Source organism: Manacus candei, unplaced genomic scaffold, assembly GCF_025592945.1.
Source record: "Manacus candei isolate 608988 ecotype Guabito, Panama unplaced genomic scaffold, ASM2559294v1 h1tg000014l, whole genome shotgun sequence".
Taxonomy (NCBI): Eukaryota; Metazoa; Chordata; class Aves; order Passeriformes; family Pipridae; genus Manacus; species Manacus candei.
In genome coordinates, this window is record NW_026138062.1 from 56,275,145 (window position 1) to 56,295,528 (window position 20,384).

The following is a 20,384-nucleotide window of genomic DNA, read 5'->3' on the forward strand; positions in this document are numbered from 1 at the left end:
CTAAATTTGTCCAAGGTGGCCTGAGGCAACAGAGCCGATCCCTGCACAGCTTCTCCTCCCACACTGTGGAGTGTTTTGTTCTATATTTTTGCATTTGCAACCTTCCCTTTTACTGACTACCTGTGTGTGCCATGAGAATTGTTCCAAATCCACAGTCCCTAATGGGATGACCCTTACAGAATCCTAACCAAAACTTATCACCCATCTCTGACTCCTGCCAGAAGTTGGAATACTTACAGAGGCTGCCTGACCTCACCAGCCCCTTGGTGTCCCTGGTTCAGTGACTTGAAGACCAGCAATGCTTTGGTGCAGCTCTGAGTTTCCTCTCTCCAGCTGTTATTTACAGCCCAGTGTAATACAGGGTATTCTCTCCCCTCCCTGTAATTCCTTTCCCTGTACTCTGCCCCAGCCCAATCCACAAAACAAAAACCTGATGCAAAATTTTTTCAGGAATGCACTAATGAGCCTGAATTTTTGACCAGCTGCTGGTTTGTGTTTTGTAGGAGCAGCACCATGGTCAGGATTAGCTGGAGCCCACCTGAACTTTACAGACCCAGCACAAGGATCCATCACTGAGAAATGATGGAAGCAGGGAGAGATGAGCCAGTTATCCCATTAGCAGTGAGGGCTAATACTGCCGTTAGTTGTGTAAGCTGTGGCTATCAATGAGTAAGCATTTTGGGTGTGGTGCCTGCTCCTCCAAAACGTGCATCTGACACTGGTATTGGTGCAAATGTACCTCTCAGGTGCTAAAGCCACAGACCTCGAGAATTTTGACAGGTGAGTGCTGAAGAGCTCAGCGAGCCCTGAGAGCTCTCTGACCAGATGCACCGTGCCTGTCTGCAGCCTGCTGCTTTCTGACATACTCAGCTGGAGCACCCCCGTGCTTGCAAACACGGCAAAGCCTGAGCATCCTTTCTGTGTGGCCCCCTGGAGCTGGAAAGCCAGAGTGACTAATACTGTTCTAAGAAAAATAAGATTCTTTCAAGAATTGTTCTCCTTCGGGATGATAAAAAGCAAGAGGTCAGTCCAAAGAATACTATTTCTGGAAAATACATCAGCCCCTCTATGCCCATGTCATTCAGCTATCACCTAGCCTTAACTGTTAGTACCAGACACTGCCTGCTTGGCAGGAACCACTCTGCTGAGGTCAAAGGCACTTTATGGAAGGACTAATTATGTGAAAAGATGATGCAAAATCTGACCGTTTTCATTCACCTCCAATGCTTTATCAGTAGCTGTGCTAATGCAGGAAGCCACGTGGCCCGACACCACTAAGGAAATCAGTGGGACATGCTTGACTGTGTATGGTCTCAACTGAAAATTTCCCACTGATGGAGTATTTTTTCATTTAATGTTATTGAGGCAAGGAAGTACCATCAAAAGCCCAGGTGCAGATTTTTATTGGTCTGTGCCAGGAAAACAAACAAAGAGTGCTAACACTGCTTTCTCAGTCAAGCTTCTCTTAATAATCAGAAGAGGAAAATGAGCTAATGAAGTCCAAAGCAAGCTGGGGAGGGAGTGGAGGGAGCTGCCACACCAAAATGTATACAGAGTGGCTCCGGGACAACATTGCTGGCAGGCATCAGGAAGGAAAGCCCAAAGGAGAGAGAGGATTTCCATTCTGGGTGCTCTGAAAAAGTAGATATAATGTGCTTCCCTCACCTTCAGCATGCTCTGAGCTCAAATCATGGAGGGGAAGAGAAACTCACCTCACGCATCTTCTATCTCTAGGAGGCTGGGGGATCCTTGCTCTCTTTGCACAGAAGTTTATCTACTTCACGTGCAACTGTGGCAGCTGCCCCTGGTCCAGCAGCTGTACCACTCGCAGCAGTGCTGGCTGTCCCAGCAGGAGGATCTCCCTCTATCCTGCTGGCAGATGTCTCCTGATGCAGTGCTGGATCAGCCAAAACCCTCTCTGTGCCCCCATGGATGATCTGATGAGCAGCGTAGATGTGTTTTCTTTGGGACTGCCTCACTGCACATAAAAAGAGGTAAGGCTTTTACTTGGAATTGTACAGCCAAGTGTTCTCTGCAGGGGAGAAGGGAGGGATAGTTTTAGCAATCCTGCAGCTGTGGAAAAGTCTATCTCAGGAAAAAAATCACGCCCTTCTAACTTTGGCTGAAAGTGTTCTACTGCCACCTAATAGCAGCAACCAACTTTGCATTTCCCTTTGAAGACTAGCCCCCACAGTGGGAAGCACAGCCCAAGTGTTTTCCTTTCCACCTTTGGGCACAACTGCCCAGGATATATATATTATGCGGCTTTAAAATAACTTCTCCTTCAGTGTCTCCTAATTGCAGCAGGCCTCTGGAAGACTCCAGCTGAAATCTGCCTTCTCCTGTGCTATGATTTGGCCTGCACTGAGAAACTGTTACTGAGTTCAAAGTAAGACTCAAGACACTAAGTCACCCACCTTATCATCTCCCCTCAGCTACTGCAGGATTGGTCCTTACTTTTTTCATCCAAAGTCATTTATATGTGTTTCCAAACCTCCTCCTGGGAAGTAATTACCCAAGCCTAAGTATTCACCCTACAGTTCTCTTCACTGTTCTTTGGTCCCTCTTTCTCTCTTTATTTCAGTCATGGGGATTGAAATACTGCCTGTTTTTAGGAGAGTGTGGGGAATGTTGCAGGAACAAGCTGTGGTTCTCATTGTTCACTTCCCTGTGAAAGTCCAAGACTTGCTTTGGTCTGTTGTAAAGCTGAGCTGTACTTTGTGAATTTGAAGCACTGGTGGCCTGCATGCTGTCATACAGTTCTGCATGCTGTCCCTGTTTCCGTCACTACATATTACTAACCCACCCTGTTTATGTTTATCCATCTCCCAGGTCCATTTTGTCAACAATGAATGCAACCAGATCTCACTTGCATTTGAACAGCTGACCTTCACCAGCCAGCTCTCAGTTCCCAAGAGAGGTTTCTCTACCCAAGGCATTTTGGCTTGAATCATATTTGCTTGAACTGCATCAGCTATACTGGCAATACTCTCCTGGTATTGCTGCAGTCCCTTCCTCCATCCCCAGTGAATTCCATCTAAAAGAAAACAGGCTCAAACTGGTGAGTTTGTTCCTTTCAAAGCAAGCTTTTTCGTATCAGCACAGCAACTTCTACTTCCAGTGAGGTAGGGTTCAGAAGAGGGGTGTAGAGGGGTATAAGGATGAGCCAAATATTGGATAATCTCTGCTTTTACACATCAAAATGTGACAAAAAGAGGAGGAAAAAACTGCCTAACAAGTAGGTAATGGCAAAATAGAGATATTTAAGGGGAAGCTAAAGTGTAGGCAAAGACTGAACTTGCAGGCCCTCAAATCTTTGTTCTAAAAATGGATTTGCTCTTTTGACAGCCCAGACAACTGTGCTCTCAGATCACTTCCTGATAGTTTCAAAGAAGGTGAATACTCAAGCATGGGCCAGGTTGCTAAAACAGCTTCCTAATAAATAATTTGGCTCACTGCAGGGAAAGCTTTAAAAGCCACCACAGAAATGCATCTTACACGATCTAATGCCATTCTTTGATACTATTTCCTCTGTATTTACATGGAATAGTTGATGATTCTGCTTCCCTGAAAGTATCGCTGTGCAGGGGGTTTACAGCAGGGTGTGTTCATCAGAGTGTACATCTGATAGAATTCAACTGTCTCTTAAGTGTATGGAGTCCCCTCTACCCCATGAAGCAATAGCAGGAGAGAGTATTAGCCAGGTCTCTTCCTGATATTTGATTTCTACTGTCACAAGAGTATTGTGACAAATTTCACCTGATCACAGTTAAAGGAACTCTTGTGCTTTATCGCCTATTGCTCTAGTCCACCAGAATCCACCTTAATTTTTGTCTGGGTCTAGCTCTGCTTTCCAGGCAAACCGACTGTAGCTCTCACAGATTTTGAAGATTCTTTTTGTCTGTTGCTTGGGAGTGCTTTTGAGGTGCTTTGTTCATTAACTGCTGTTGCATTTAAGCTCAGTACATATTTTGTTCCTTGATGTATGTCCTCTGTGTGTTGAGAATCCTAGGCCATCTCCAGGTCTTCTTTATCTTCTCCTTTCTGAGACAGGCTAACCTGCATGTGTTAGTGCCTCAGCTGCAGGCTTCACTGACTAACATTACATCACCTGCTTCGGAAGGCTGGCAGAAGCAGTGCTAAAGAGAAGGGAGCTGATTTAAGCTTATGCAGAATTGCTGAACAGGTACTGCTGCTGAGGCAAACACATGAATTAGGGAGAAGGAAGTCTGCACAATTCAGAGGCCACAAAATGCGTGTTCGGGGTTTGTGTTTTCATTCACAAAGCAGCAAAAAAGGCAGTGAAGAAGTGCCTTTGTTCTCAAGTCAGAGAAGTGCACTGCGGCAAGGACCACGTCAGGCTCTATTGTGATATCATTGCTTTCCGTAGGTCGTACCCACTTGCTATGGGTGACCGTTTAGTCACGGTCTTCTGAGTGTGCTGGTCAGTGGAAACATCCCAGTTAAGATTTATTCATTATAATTACTGTAAGACACAGGTTTCCAGGGTCTTCCCCCCTGTATTTTGATGCTATTCCATTTTTGTTAAATAGAAGCATCCTTTACAACTGCAAGATTATCTGCTTACCAACCCTAAAACTTTATCTTTGCTTCTAGTTCTCAACCAACTGGGGAGGAGGGGGAAGCACAGGAGTATATAACTCCTATTATAGTGTATAACCCTCCTTCCACATATGGCATATATTTGAGTATCTCGTGTTAAAGATGTCCACAGTTTTCAGAAACTGCCATAAAATAGACAATTCACAGTCATGCCACTTAAAAACTTCTTCCAGTTTGTTTTTGAAGGTGCAATGGGCTGCTTCTTTTCATGCAGTTTTATTGTTGCAGATACCTCAAATTTATAATAGAATAACAGGGGGAAGGGACCTCAAGGATCATCTGTCCCAACCTTTCTTGGCAAAAGCACAGTCCAGATCTTACAGCAGGTCTGAATTCTGGTCACCATTTAAAAAGACTAAAGCTTATGAGAAATTGGTGAAAAAAGAGTCAAAGGGCTTAACTTTCTACCTGCATAATGGAAAAAGAGAATCTCAGAGACCTGAGACAACTCTTGGCACCGCATCTTTCACAGAGCTAGAATGAGGAGAGTGAACCAGTTCACAAAGAGAATAAAGCTACTAGACTCCTTACCTCTTTCTCTCATAGCACTTTTCGCAGCTTCTGGAATCAGGAAATCATAAACCAGCTCTGCTACAATCTCTTCGGACTGTAGGTGAGTTCGACTACAAAACAGATGCACAATGGTATTAGTATTTTAATCTTCTCTCCAGATCACCTCTGCAAACACAAGACTCCCTTGAAAACATTCTCACTATTTCCAAGGGAGTGCATTGTCCTGGCAGTAACTGTCACCTGGGTCTCTCTTTATCCTACAAATAGGTGACAGTGTGACTATTCCCCTTCACACTGCACTGCCAGTGTGTTCAATACTGCACTGGAAAGCAGGAAGAGGATCACCCTAGACTCCCTATCCTCAAAGGTATCTAGAAGCCCCATTTTCACTGATGACAAACAAAGTTAGACACACAGATACCTCTGAACATTTCTGTCTTTGTCAGTTTAGTCTTTGGCCCATTGCTGAGTTTGCTAAATTCTTCCCTTTTGTGACTCTGCACTTGGCTGGTCCCCATGCTCTTTTCCATGCCAGTGTTTGTTGGGCTTCCAGTTGGCCCAGGGGCTGCATGCATTATCTACGCTTCATTCTCCCCAAGGATTCCAACATTCTGGTTGTATTCATCTAGATACAAAATACACAGCTGCTGTACCATAGGAGAGTCACTGTGTCATTGGGATTTTTATGGCTCAATTCCAAAAAAAGAGCATAGAAACTGAACTGGAGGTTTGGCAAGTCCTAAAAAGTATTCACTGCTGATGCCCCAGCCAAACACAAGACTGTGGTGTTTTCAACAACTTACTTTACTCAAAGTGCCTTGTCAGGCAGCCATCAATATGACTGACCTCCACGGAAATTGGCAGTTTCTTAAAGAACAGCCATCCCAGAATGAAAGGCTGTTGTATAGCTGTATCTTTTAGCATCTCTTTCAAATGGATTTTCTGTAGTAGTATAAATAAAGGAAAAGATCGGTATGAATGGGTATTGCTTTAGGCAGTTCCCAGATTCACTTAAAGCTCAGTCACAGCCTCCCATTGGCATGGAGAAATCTAAAAAGGGTGATTCACAGATTGCACAAGCGATTTGCAAAGGGAATCTGGCACATGCTGTATGGAAATAAGGCTTTGATGGATTTATATGCGTGTACCAGGTAGTAACAGTGTGGTTCCCATACAGCAGCCACAGTAATGAAGCGACCATGAACAGTACTGCTCTGCCCTTCCCATGTCTTGGATGATACACATAACCACAGATGCAGATGGTCAGGCAGTTTCTAAACTGCTGTGAAGAGCCTCTAATGTGCCATTTAATAACATACCGACTTTCCAGCTCATAAGCAATGTCATTGATTTCTACAGCCCTTCTCTGAACCTCTTCCCTGGCTTGTTCTTCAGCTGCCCTCTGCATGCTACTCAGGATAATGTCTTCCAAGTAGGTATCAATGGTTCTGTGCTGCACCTTCACCACCTGGAACAAAACACCAAAATATTGTTCCACTGCCTATTGCTGTGCCAGGAACGTAGTGGAAGAAGATTTCCAGAGAAGCACAAACAATAGACTTAATTTCAGGCAGACTAGCCTGGGATTTGTTTTCAGAGATGTTTTCTGTAAAAATTTATTTCCTAGTAATGTTTTCTGAGAACTAATAGCACAGAAACAAGTGCAGGAAAGAACCAGAGGTGGAAGAAAAACTTATCCGCAGCAGGTTAGTTCTGTGAAGGCAATGGTAGTTGCTTCCTCAGTTCTCACGGTCCCCTGAGCAACAATTGCCAAATAATAATCAGTGGTATTGACTTCAGTAAATTAATCAGCTTTCATTCAAGCAAACCCTGAAGGAAAGGGTTCCATCAAACCAGTCAAAAACCAAGACAGAATTATTGGTTTACTTATGAGAACTGTAGAATAGAGATTCTAGAAACGGGTGTTTTCCTTCTGCTAATCTGAAGGGCATAAGCTTATGGCACTTTGACCCTACCTGCTTCCCACTCAGAAATAGAGAAAAGATAAGACGACAGGCTAAAATTAAAAAAAAAATAAACATGATGCCAGACTCTCTTGGTATTAACCACCTCCCACAAAGTTTGAAAATTACTGGTTTAGTCAATTAGACTCCCACTCATGCCTTTCAACCAGGAGAAATATGCTCCATGCAGTCAAGAGCTAGAGAATAGGACTATAGAAGAATTATGGAATATGGTAATTCAGTATTTTTTCTGAATTTCAAGGTTATGTTATCCATTATCATAACTTCAAACTCTTTATTTGCAGTCCATTTGGTGTGTGTGTGTTGCAAAATCTTTCCAAACCTTTACTTAAAGGCATCCTTCCTGGGAAAGCACCTAATAGTTCTGCTGGGCAGATCAAGTGCTCCCAAAACATTATTTCTAAAGATGATCTAGGTACATCTAGGTACATCTGTTTTCCACAGGTGTTTGTTGTAGAAATTTAGAAACTACCTCCATTCATGACATGTCTAACAGGACTGTCTGTAGCAGTACTCAGATCATCATTTCATGGGCGTGACTCTTAGAAAGAAATCACCCTCTCTTCACTAAGCCTTTAAAATTAGCCATCACCAAAGTCCAAGCTAAAGCAGCTCCCATTCATCTGGACCTCCCCACGAGGAGGCAGCTCCTACAAACTGCCCACAGTCCCACCAGCTTCACTTGCCTGTTTGAAAATCTCATCTTCCTCCTGACGCCGCCTCTCTTCCACCTGACGACGTCCGCTCTCCTCTGCTTCCCGCATCCGCCTCTGCCTCTCAGCCAGCATGACCAAAGCATGGATCTTCCGTTCTTGTTGCAGCCTCACCAGCTCTTTGGACAGAAAATCAAGTATGTTCGCCAGTGTCCTTCCTTCTACCGTGGCCAAGTCCTTTTCCATTGATGACAGCTTTTAAGAGAAAAATGCAAAGAATTGTGTTACAACTCCCAGGAGCGTTGTACCAAGTCTCAGGACTACCACAGGCATGTGAAACAGCTCTGCAGCACCCACTCAGACCAGCCATGGGAGAACCCTAGGAGTCTGGCATTCTTCATGCATTCTTCATTCTACATGCACTGGCTGGTTTCTGCACAATGCAATGTTCCTGTGTATAGGCTCTGATGGCACAAAGAGGCTAAAAGACGGCAAAATGAGCCAGGGCAGGAATAGCCCTGATACTGTCACACTAGGACAAGCAGCCCTTATGCTTGGATGGGTGAGAGGAGATAAAGCAGTAGACATGCTGTATTCCAGATGTTATGAACCACTTTTGTGGCTATGAGTATGGCCAGAATAGTTGCTGAGGTGACCTGTTTGTTACTGGGTAACACTCCACTGCCCAGACCAAGAGAGGGGAGGGAGACAAGTGACAATGAAATCACTTCAGCTGCATACCTCCATCTTTCTGTGCTAAGCTTAGTCAGACCAGAACAGAAAAACAGGATCAAAAGCTGCAAATGAAGCTTCTTTCTACCATGTGGAAAGTAAACCCCAATCTTTATGAGTAGAAGCTTGAGTAGAGCTTTAGGAAACTGGAACTGTGAGTAATACCACACTTCTATTCGCTCCTAAGGGTACAAAATGTTACAGTTCAAAGGCCTCTCAGTGAAATGATACTTTCATTGCATCCTAATGTCCAGCCAAAGATGTAATTCAACTGGCTGAGATAATAAAGCAACCATGAGTCCTTACAGCTTTAGGTACTGTAATATTACTAAAACTGTACAAGTTTCTAACTGTTGCAAAATTCCAATTGACGGTAATTATATTAAGTTTGCAGAAGTGCAGATGAGACCTCAAAAGTACATGGAATGGAAAATCAGAAAGCCTGTGACAGAGCTGAGACTAGATTCCAGGTGTTCAGCATTGCCATTCACTTCTTGTTCCAAGCACATCCTGTTTTATGGGTATATGTGATTGCACTTCAGAAAGGGATAAGATCTATGGTACATTTATTATCTCCAATATGGACTATGAAGCCATAGCTCTTGGCAGGAGGGAATGTCTGGAACTGGCTGGGATGCTGTGTTTCTGTTGGAATAAACAGGCACTAACAGAATAGACCTAAACAGAAAACTCAAAATGGAGATGAAATATCCCAAACAAATAATAATAAATCAACTTTCTTATACTCCTGTGCCATTTGCTCATGCAGTCTTCCAAAGCAAGTGGGATTGCCAGTGTTGTACACATGTAGAAGAGACAGCACTCAGCCCATGGGTGTTTCAGATGGAGGACTGCAATGCAGTAACTGCACCACCCCACAGGGAGGGATAACATAGAACTAATGTGCTCCTTCCTCTTCACTGCTCCAGATGCCACGTCTAAAACTGGTGTGAAATGGAGGAAAACAACTGAGGAACATTCTTAGATTTTTGTTATAAACAAATTGGAAAATTTTAACTCCTTATCTTTGACCATTTTATCTGGAGTTTCCATCCTCTTTCTGCAGGAAGCATTTCTTTTTATACTGGAAAGGTCAAAAACCTATAACCTATATAATATATATATTTTTTGACCTATAAAAGCTCAAAAACTAAAACCACCAAAACCTATAGAACTGTGAGTCATCAGTGACTTTCTAAAATAGCCACACACATAGAAAACTCCTGCACTTGCATTCCAGAGAGTTTTACAGTTCTGAATGTTTGAAGACCTGAGCATTGGTCTATGTGCCTTCAGAGAAATAGTAAAAATAAAAAAGCGAGAGTAGAGGAGGTTGATACCAGCAGAGGGGGATAGTGGCTCTCCCAAAAGGAAATTCTGAATTTAGAGGTCAACATCTTTACCATTTGCTCTCTCTCCCTCTCTGTGAACGTCATTATGGTGTCTGAACTACTCTCTCCCTCACTCACACCTGGGCCTTCAATAGAACAGGAGCATTGCAAGTTTCCAATGTCTAGAGCTTTTATTTTTCTCTTAATTCCTCAGGAGAAAAATTCAGTCTTCCTGCACCTGGGCTCCCTGTACATGAGGGAGCATCTGGAAATGCTAAACAGTAAAACACTGTCACCTGTCTCAATTTTTACTGACATCTGAAGGGAAATTTCATTGCTTTCCACCCAGCAGGAAGCAGTGGACTGGCTTCCTCTCCACCAGGTCAACTAACAGCGGATGCAATTATCATAATATGGAAGCTGCAGGATTGCCTCACAGCTGGTCACTGAAAAAACAGGAGAGTAGTAAAAACTTGCAGGAATGTGAGAGATACTGTATATCTGAGATGCAGTGAACTCTGGACAAAGTCTCTTTATGATCCATTCCAGACCAGCATCTGCCATTTTATTCACTTTGCCCTGGAAGGTTGTGGCCCTGCAAGGAAATAGGATGGGAATTCACATTCCTGGCTCTCACTAGATCCTCCGTAAAGGATTTCTCTGCTCTGCATAACAGTGGCAGGTACAACAACTGTGACACCATTGCTGAGGTTCTAGAAGTCTTGAGCCCAGCAGGATTTACAAAGTAAGTTGGATTTGGCTTCCTTTGTGATGTTTTATGCCTGAGGAGTAGCCTGAGAGGGTGCCAAGCTAGAAAAGGATCAGAGAAATGACAGAGCAGTAACAAACACTCAGTAGAACATCTGACAGATGTGAGTGACAAGTATGTATTGTGATGCCAGGCCGCAGTACCAGTCAAATGGATTGAAATGTGGGAAAACTGAGGTTCATCTGACACTGCAGTTTGTTCAAAGCCTTGTAAATGTAAATAATTGCTCTGTCTGCAAACAAAGCAACCGCAGCCCACATAGCAGCTGCGGTCAGGGTGCCTCTGGTTCTGAGATTCCCCAGAGCAGCGAGAGAGCAATTTTAGCCCCCCAGGCACTCAATGCTTGGCCTGTGCTAGGACAGCATTATTGTTATTGGGGTGCCTTCTGTGCTGTGGATAATAGAAAACATAAAGAAATTAAATGCGAGAGTGTTGGTGGTACTGTAAAAAACAGAGTGCTTGGTCAGGACAGAGTGGTGAATCAACCTTCCCATCTATACAGGCAAACCTTGTGCATTTGTGACTCATGCTGTTGCTGTAGAGCCAGGATCCTTTGCTCCTCTGCCTTCAAGAGCAGCTGCCCATCCTCCTGGAGTGCGTGAGTGGTGCGCAGCTCTTGGATCAGATCCATTCGCTTCTTCTTCCCTTCAAACATCTTTAAAATAAAGGTAAACAAGTGAGCATATTAAATGGAGAATATATATCAACATGTTTGCCAGCAGAGCACACCCTTTTTCTCCAAGTTGCAAGGTCAGCTGTTTCGAAGGCCTAGTTCTCTCTAACAAAATTGTGGCTGTATTTAGGCAAACACTACAGCTGTCAAGTAAATCTTGCCTAAACCCTCCTGCACAGAAGATGAAAGTTGGAATATAGATAATCCCTTACTACTTTTATTTGTTTGTTCATTTGTTTGTTTATTGTTCTCTTTGGCCTTACCCAGAAATCAAACCACTGGAATGTGGAACAACACCACCAATGTCAAGTGAAAAGGGCAATAGCCTTCTGGATACTCTGTTATATCAGTCTCAATGTCAAAGCTTCACAGTGTTTCAACATCTACTATTCTCTGACCTTCATTTTGAGGGAGACCAGCAACAGCTCATAGCAATAAATTGATGGGGAGGTTTCTGAAAGTGCTGTCATCCCTGTTATGGGGTTATGTGGCCCAGTCCTCACTGACAGTGTTTTATTTCCAGTCCCCCTCTCTTCCAACAGCAACAAAAGATCTCTCAACCCTGCTCACATCATTCTCCAACTGAGTCATTTATTTCTGATCCAGCAGTATCTGGAAGGAGATTCCTAAAACGATGGGACATTTCATACTGTGAAAGTCAATAGTCCTTCAATGGCATCAAACTCCTTCTCACAGATCACCATAGAACTGGAGAAGACTTGGGAAGTCTACATTCCACCTCAAGCCACTTTCACAACATTACATTGTTTGCTAAAGTTCAGGTCAGCATCCCACATGGGAACACTTCACAAACATCAAATACTTACTGCAAGAGAGAATATCAATTATACTCCCTGCATGCATAAAAACAAACCTTCTGGACTGGTCTGATCAAAAGTGATAGGCTTGCTTAATATAATGCCCACAAGGCACGGCTACTCAATTTTTACTTAGACTCCGTTCTGCTCCACTGAAAGCAGACTGATGGGTCCTGCACTTGCTGGAAATCACACTGGTATGCTTCAGTTCCTCCTCATCTGTGGTTCAGCTCACCACCACAGGAAACTGGAAAGATGGTATGAAATACAAGCTGCCCTGCTGGGATGTGGGAGGTTCTTGTGCCTGGCATCTTGGCATAATCATGGCAAAATGTGCTCATGGTCCAGATCTAGTCTAGGATTTGCCATTTGAGTAATTCTGCTATGAAGCATCTAAATAAACAGCTGAGTGCAGGGAACGGCAAGAATGGGGGAACATTCACAGACGTGTGTAGGAACCTAGAAGTTCCTGTAAGAAATTTGGGCTGAAGAGCAAAGACTTCAGCCTTGAAGGACTCCAGATAACGTACAGGAGGATATGCTGCAGAATTCTCATTACCCCTGATTAGTGCTGTGAAAGAAAGACTGCAAACACCCTTTCAGTCATTCCCACTATCATTCTGAAGACAGATATAAACAGACACAGAATACCATGTTCTGAATAGCCCTCCCTCGGAGCAACTTCTGCAGACAGATCACCGCCAGTTCTGTTTCCTCTTCCTCCTGCCAAAACACAAATATCCACACAATAATTAATTATGTCTTTGGAGACTGAGATTTCTGTAGATTATCCATCTAAATATTAAATAGTCTAACTCACATCCTGCCTTTTCTTGGTTGCTTCAGAACACCATTCTTCTAATTTTTAGGGAAGGAAGGTGAGTCAGAATAACAAGTACTTCCATGTTTTGCAAGGGATGGGGAAGAAAGGCCATACAATTATTCTATTTCAGATTTTAAAGGGTCTTTAGAGATGAGAACCTAGTGATAAGGAGATGTTGAGGGAGAATATTACTCTATGCATTAGAAGTACCATTTGTAGCTTGACTGCATCTGAGTTTGCAAAATGAGCGCCAGCTACATTAATTTAACAGGTCAAGACACTAAGGGGACAGAATTATTATCAAAGGAGATTCAAGAGAGATGTTAACCATAAATAAAGGGATTAAATTAAAAGGGAACATATACAATTTTTCTTCTGATATTTGTTACAGCAGTGACCTTTATTAGAGTAAATGAGTAAATTTAAGACTTAGAAAGTGACAGTTTGGAAGTAAAATTACCTACATTCTGTTGTGATTTGTCTCTTTGAGAACTTTACTGGCCTGGCATTGTGTGATTGATACCAACTTGGAAGAATCAGGGAGCATAGTGGAAGAAGGAACATGACCACAAGAAAAAAAAAAAAGGGGGGGGCTTATTTTAAATAGAGGAAGTACAGAAAGCATAGATGGCAGCATTCTTTCTAGATGAGAGGTCTTCTAGTCTGGAGTTGACAGTAGCAGAAGGAAAGAGTCCATAAGGTGCCTGGGAAAGATAAAAAGAAATCTAAAAATTGGAAGTAAGTTTTTTTTTAATAAAGAACCTATAAGGTCTGCATTGAAATGTGGTATTTAAGAAGTGTCGGAAAAACATAGAAGAGTGTGGGATGAGAGAAGTTGTGTGGGCTTGAATCTTAGTTATCTGTTTTTTCTTAGGTGTTGAAGACTGAGTTTTCCAAATGCAAAAGGAAGCATTCCTGCCTTTCTACACTAGCACTCAGGAGAAGCAAAACAGAACTAGCCAAAGGACTGCCTTATGATTTGGTATGTTCTTTTTCTCTGGAAAGAAGGGATGATTTTCCAGTCCTAGAGAGCTACACTGTACCACATCACTTGGCTACAAGTGTGAAATCGCTCCAGGACAGAGTTTTGGAAATGGTGATGGCACATACACTGGTAAGCCAAACTGCTTGCTCTGATTTAAACTAAGATTTGGTTTAAATTTTTGTGAGAAGCATTTTTCTGTACTTCTGCTGTTCAATGCTGCAAATGATGCCTTAGCAAGTGTAATCATCAGCTTGTCCATCTGCATGATATACACCAGCAGGAAAGAATGAAGGGGGATGAAAATCCTATCATACCCTGCAGAAAAAAAAAAAAAGGAAAAATAAGGATATAGAAGGATGTAGGAGATGGCTGCAAATTAGAGGGGACTGGAAGAAAGTCAAAAACTAATGAAGGAATTCAGATGTGCTCTGTGAGCTTGTTGTGGCTAGTAAGTCCACTAGAAATGCCTGGGGGAGAGAAGCTGAGGAATCCTGCAGTAGTGCCTCGATTCTCTCAAATTTTTTTTATATCCCTTGTTGTCCACATCACCTGACTGTCACTCCATCAGTTTCTTTTTGAGATCCCCAACTCCAGTGGGAAGCACTTAGCTGTTGTTACTCGTATATGTGTAGGGCAGGAAGAGAAGTATTAACAACAGAGAAGATTCTTGCTTTCAGTGCTCCTTGCAGCCATCTGGTAAGAGAAACCTCACTTGGATTCAGCAAGGCAGGAGATGTTAGTGCTGCTCTTTGGTGGCTCAAGTGACCTGATTTTATAGGTGGAGTTTCACTGGAGATCTCCATATTTAATGCGTTTGCACATAATGATACTTGAAAATAAACCAAATGTTGACAAAATTCATGTAGGTGGAATTAAACTGTATTGGAATTCTTGAAAAAGAAAACCATAAGCTGTAAACACTCTCAAGAATTACTATAACTGGGAGATAAATTTTTCTGATTTCTTTCCATGTTACCTCAAAGTACTTAAAAATCTGCTAAACTGGTAAACCTAAATAGTACAAATCTACCACTGCAATACAATATCTCATACCTAGGAGTTGGTAAAGCTGTGGAAAGCTCTTCCCAAAGAGATAAGAGATTCTTGTTTCAGTCTTAAAATAGACTGTATAAAACATAAAATATCATACTGCACAAAGGAAGACAGCAGCATGGATGATCCAATAAGACTTTCTCTCACTTTCGTGGTTGTGTGACTCTCTTAAATTCAAAGTTTAAATGGTAACTGCGTCTGATTCTTAGTACATCATGAAAATGGTGTTAATAAGAAGATAAAGCAACCCAGTGGGGCAACCACCTCTTAAGTACGTTACTTTAGGAAAGGAAAAAAAGTTGCAGCTCCCCTAAAAGTCTTTTTTTTCCTACAGCATATCACAACCCCCATGACACATCATTACTGCTATTTCAATCTCTGCAGGAGAATCATTATCTGTGAACTGGAGCATGCTCATCAAACACTGCATCCTGCATGATGACAAGAGCTTCACTCCAGCAAATTAATGAAGTGCATGCTCAGTGCTAAGCAGCCAAGGTCTCACTGACTTCAATGAGACTAAAGTTAATTGCCTCACTGGATTATGATAGTGTTGTCAGATCAGAAGGTTGGAACTACTAAATAACAACAACAATAATAATAATAATATGATGATGATGATGATGCCTTCTTATTCCTCAAGAACAAGGGAATTACATGTCTATTAATTTATGTCTTTATAAAATAAAGTTTACTTAAGGATTTGGACAACAGATATTGTAAAATATTTTCAATTCTTTGGCTGCTAGTATCTTTATAAAATAGAGACTAGGAGAGTCTTAAGAAATAATGATGGCTATTTTTAACATGAATGCACACAAAAAAGACAAAACTCCCTTCTTTCCTTCTCTGGGCATCCCTTTAACAACTGTGTAGGAAGCAATGAGGGATCAACAGGGAAAAAAGTGCTAAAACCAGCTGACTTACAATTGATGGTTTTTCCAGAATTAGAGTGGGTGGCTTAGGAATAGGCTCTTCTACTTTTTCAGGGCCACGGATGGGCTTCTTTGGCTCTTCGACTTTATCCTTCTTCTCCAGTAGTGCCTGGAATAGACATACAATTTAATCAGAACATGGCCAGATAGAAGAACATAATAAGGATGCTGATTGTTGCTGATCACACTGACTACAGGGAGCTGAGAGCTGAGAGCTGAGAGCTGAGGCTTGTGGCTTCCACTTCTTACTGCACATCAACTGAAAAACTGAATATGGTGAGTAGATGAGGCTATTGCCTGGTCAGAAGATACTGATGGGAACGTCAAAATCATACGTTAGAAGGAAGAAGGAGTTATTTTACTGTATTTACTAGTAAGTCATCAGCAATTGCTTAGGGTGAGTTACCTAATATAATCTAAAATTGGCATGAACTTAATTTCTAACTCTCTAATAATTAATTCTCTAAGAATGCTTATAACTCTTTGCCTTTAACTATAGCTATAATGCTTGTTACTGTGGCTTAGAAACACTATGTATTCAGGAGATTTTATGAAGGGGTCACTTGAAGAGTGTATTGTCACTGTTCTGTGGCCCTTCCTCAGTGAAATGCCTTTGTACAATAGGCTATTACTGTTGAACCAAATGACCCTGGTCCCCTTCCTTGCAAAATATGTTTTGAAACTCTTCTCTGCTCATCTAAAACGGCCCAGCAGCCCAGTGGCACACACAGTAACTGTACAAGTGGACCAGGGACAAAAGGGAAACTAACTTGTCCAAGAACCTTTTTCTACCATGAAAACCCAAAGGCCCATTAAGAGCGGGGTTTATCTTGCTTGCGTCTCATCTTGCATCTGTTTGGTGGCAGATGCCACACCTCGTCAGCTAAAGCAGACTAGGAGTGGAAGTGCCATCACAGCCTCAGCTCTTCCAAGACCTTTTCAAACTGTTCAAAGAGCCAAAGCCCTGACAACTTCCCAACACAAGCCACTAAGAACTAGATATTTAGATAATTATTTCCAGCTGCACAACAGTGCTTGCCTGCTGCAGGACAGCACACTTCAGCTCACAAAAAAAGGGAAAAGAGTGCGTACATTTAAAGCTCCTTCAAAATTATAATCCTACTACTGTATGGGTTGGATCTGTACTCCTTATTATAGAAAGAACAGACATATTCCAGCATGGGAAAGTGTGCTTTTTCCTTTTTATTGCTTTCTCTCTCTCAAATGTTCAAATACAGTATTTCACTAGGGAAGGAAACAAAAAAAAAAGCTTTGGAAAAAAATTCAATGCTGAATTTCTCTCTCCTGTAATAGGAAATTGATGGCACTTAATTTAATTGTGAAATTAATCAAGTTTTGAAACTCCAGTGGCCATTGTACAAAACTCTTCTTACATATTGGATCTGATCTTTCAGGTCAGGATAATGAATTGCTCCAGAAAAGGAGAGAGGTTTCTAGGTGGAGGGGATAAAATGCTTGATTATGGAAAGCTTCTTAAATGGCCCATGCTAATAATACAAGAATCAAAGCCTATAAACTGCTTTTAAGCCATGTGAAATGGTTATAGCTCAAAAATGTTGGGAGATTTTCTGAGCTGTTTTTTGTATGTGATGACCTTACGGCTCTCTGGTATGAGGATTATAACAGTGCTTGCTATGACTAATAAGGTGATTTGCATGACAGGGTGAGGGAAACAGAAAGAAAAAAGCTGCTGTAATTCTTCTGAAAACAATGGCTCCTATGTTTATTAGTACAATCTTGCATTCATAAGAATTTTTCTAATAAAACTGTAGCCTCCAAAAATGTTTCTTGCTAAGCAGAATAACAAAATACAAGCAGCATAACAACTTTTAAAGACAGAAAAATCTATGAGCTCTTCTGACAAGAAAGAATTCTTATTAATGTAGATTCAAGATATATTGCAGTTCCCAGAAGTGGTTTATGTTTTCATGTCAGCACAGTCTAATGTCTGCTTTGCTTTCTTTACTAAGTCAAAAATGTTTACCATTTGCTTTCTCTAATCTAAGGTTTTAAGATATATTACGACTTTAACGTATGAAAAGAAAAATAAAGTATGGGTTTTTTGCATAACTGGTTCTGCTTAACTTAGCAAGTTATGATTTTTCAAAAAAAAAGAAGTGAGACCCCAAGAATCACTGTAAAATACTTGGTTTAAAAAGATAAAAGTGCTAAATTTCTGAACAACATACTCCAAACATTACTGCCTATATATTACTCTAATTTTTCTGAGATAGACTACATTACTTTTTTCAGGTAGTGGGTTCAGAGTCAATGTATAATCTGGTTGGATTGGACAGTGAAGGACTATGAAATTCACGTCCTTTTAATTTTCTTGGCAAATGCAGTGAACAGCAAATGGCACTCATGCTTTTGGCCATACACCTCAGCTTCTTAGCAGCTCCTGAGAGAACTCTTGACAGAACAGTGGCTTAAGAAAAAACTCTCTGTTCAAAGAAATCATTCTTTAGATTCCTCCCTTATCTTCTCTGTGATCCTCTTCTTGTCACAGACACCAGGTATGTTTGATTTTCACATACAGCACAGAGTATACAGTCATGTTTCTCCTTCTTCCTTTTTGCACGCAAACACCGAAGGTGGGATCTCAGAATCCCAGAATCATTATCATCATCATGGCTGGGCTTCGCGAACGAAGATTTGGGAAGGACTCTACCCACATTTGCTGCAAGTGCACTGGTGGCTAAAAAGGCCAATGCGAGATAGACAAGTCCAGTTGCAAAAGGCACAGCAGAAAGACTCCTTAGGTGGTATCAACCAGACATGGTTCTTTCTGCATTGTCTTTTCTCCTCAAGAGTGATCCTGCGTGCGTTCTCAAAAGCATCAGCAGCGTTATGGATCGTGTGTCTCCAGACCTCCCAATTGGAGGCCAGAGTAGACCAGTTATGTTGATCAATATGGCCAAGGCTGAGATGTTGTTTCAGGGAGTCCTTGTATCTCCTCTTTGGGGCTCCTCTCTTGCGGCAGCCAGTGGCAAGTTCACCACAGAGCACAATTTTAGGGAGGCGGTGGTCCTTCATCCTGGAGACGTGCCCTGCCCAGCACAGCTGTGTTCTCAGCAACATGGCCTCAATGCTTGTAACTGCTGCCTGTTCTAGAACAAACGTATTAGTCACATAACCTGACTAGTGGATGTTTAGGATTGTACGGAGGCAGAGGAATCCCAAAATCAATCAGGTTGGAAAAGACCTCTGAGATCATCGAGTCCAACCTACAACCAAATACCACCATGTCAACTAGACCATGGCACTGAGTGCCACATCCAGTCTTTCCTTAAACACCTCCAGGGACGGTGACTCCACCACCTGCCTGGGCAGTCCATTCCAATGTTTAATTACCCTTCCTGTGAAGAAATTCCTTCCAATGTCCAACCTAACCTCCCCTGGTGCAGCTTGAGGCTATGTCCTCTCATCCTGTCACTGGTTGCCTGGGAGAAGAGACTGACCTCTACCTGGCTAGAACCTCCTTTCAGGTAGGATCATCAAGGAGTGCAGCGTGGCTGCTGTATCTTGGCTGATCAAGACTGACATAATAGCTCTTAGAGCTTGTCTGAGCATGAGCCAACTAACACTGTGCTGGAGATCTGTTCTTGAAGAAATAACTGCTTAAACAAGCTTTCCTACACTTGGAAGTTGGCAGAGATTTTCTCCAGAGGCATTCTTGGTCCCTCTACACCTCTATCTCCTGCCAGCAACCAGATAAAGGAAAACAGATGTGGTGAGAGACGCACTTCATGCTGAGGTGAGAGGGTTTTTTGTTCAGGTCTCATCTTGATCCAACACTTTGAAACCACCTGACACTTCACCTTTTTTGAGTCACCACAGCATAGAGGGTCAGCCTAAAGTCATGTATTGTTCTGAACTAAGATGTCTTCTAGTATCCCCTCCATGCCTTGGTGTATTCACTTGCTAGTTGCATTTATTTCCTATAGTAGTTAGCTGTATTGGTATGTTATCTCTTTTAATGCCTTGGATTTTCACAAAAGGCTGTCTATATTATGGTTCACTGACATTCCTCTAAAGCACTGTTATCTGTGCTGGCTAGGAACTAGCTTTCCTTATCCTTTTACAGATCTGGCTTAGGATACAGATCGTTGTTTTTACTGTGAATCTTGGGTCACTCCTGTTTCTGCCATGTTTTCTTGGAGAATTATTCAAAAACTACTGAGTGCACATAATACTTATGCAAAAGGTTTCAGGATGGTCCTCAAAAAGTCTGCTTCTAAAATCACTTATTTTTTGCTTAGTTTCATGTCTGGAAGAAGCTGTTCTTATTCTCAGGAGGACACATATCCTTTTTGTAGTTCCCTGGAAAACTGCTTATCCCTTAAAAGCTTTAAGCTTAGGAATACTGTCAATATGTCAAACAAAAAGGAACATAATAAGGATGACTAGTCTTTCCACTTGTTTGGCCAGAGAAGCAAGCTTTGGAAACTTCTTTTATTAAAACTAAAT

At 42.0% G+C, this 20,384-nt stretch overlaps 1 protein-coding gene across 1 annotated transcript in view; it reads right to left on the reverse strand.

Annotated features, from left to right (window-relative positions):
• Positions 1-537: 537 nt before the first annotated feature.
• Positions 538-20,384, reverse strand: part of CFAP91 (cilia and flagella associated protein 91) — a 32,778-nt gene continuing 12,931 nt past the window's right edge. The window contains exons 11-18 of the mRNA XM_051779961.1: positions 15,886-16,002; positions 12,749-12,820; positions 11,115-11,261; positions 7,808-8,029; positions 6,456-6,604; positions 5,155-5,246; positions 1,713-1,978; positions 538-1,633 (exon numbers count right to left, since the gene is read on the reverse strand). Of these exons, the coding sequence (XP_051635921.1) occupies positions 1,731-1,978; positions 5,155-5,246; positions 6,456-6,604; positions 7,808-8,029; positions 11,115-11,261; positions 12,749-12,820; positions 15,886-16,002 (1,047 nt within the window). The 3' untranslated portion in view covers positions 538-1,633; positions 1,713-1,730. The remainder of the gene's footprint in view (positions 1,634-1,712; positions 1,979-5,154; positions 5,247-6,455; positions 6,605-7,807; positions 8,030-11,114; positions 11,262-12,748; positions 12,821-15,885; positions 16,003-20,384) is intronic.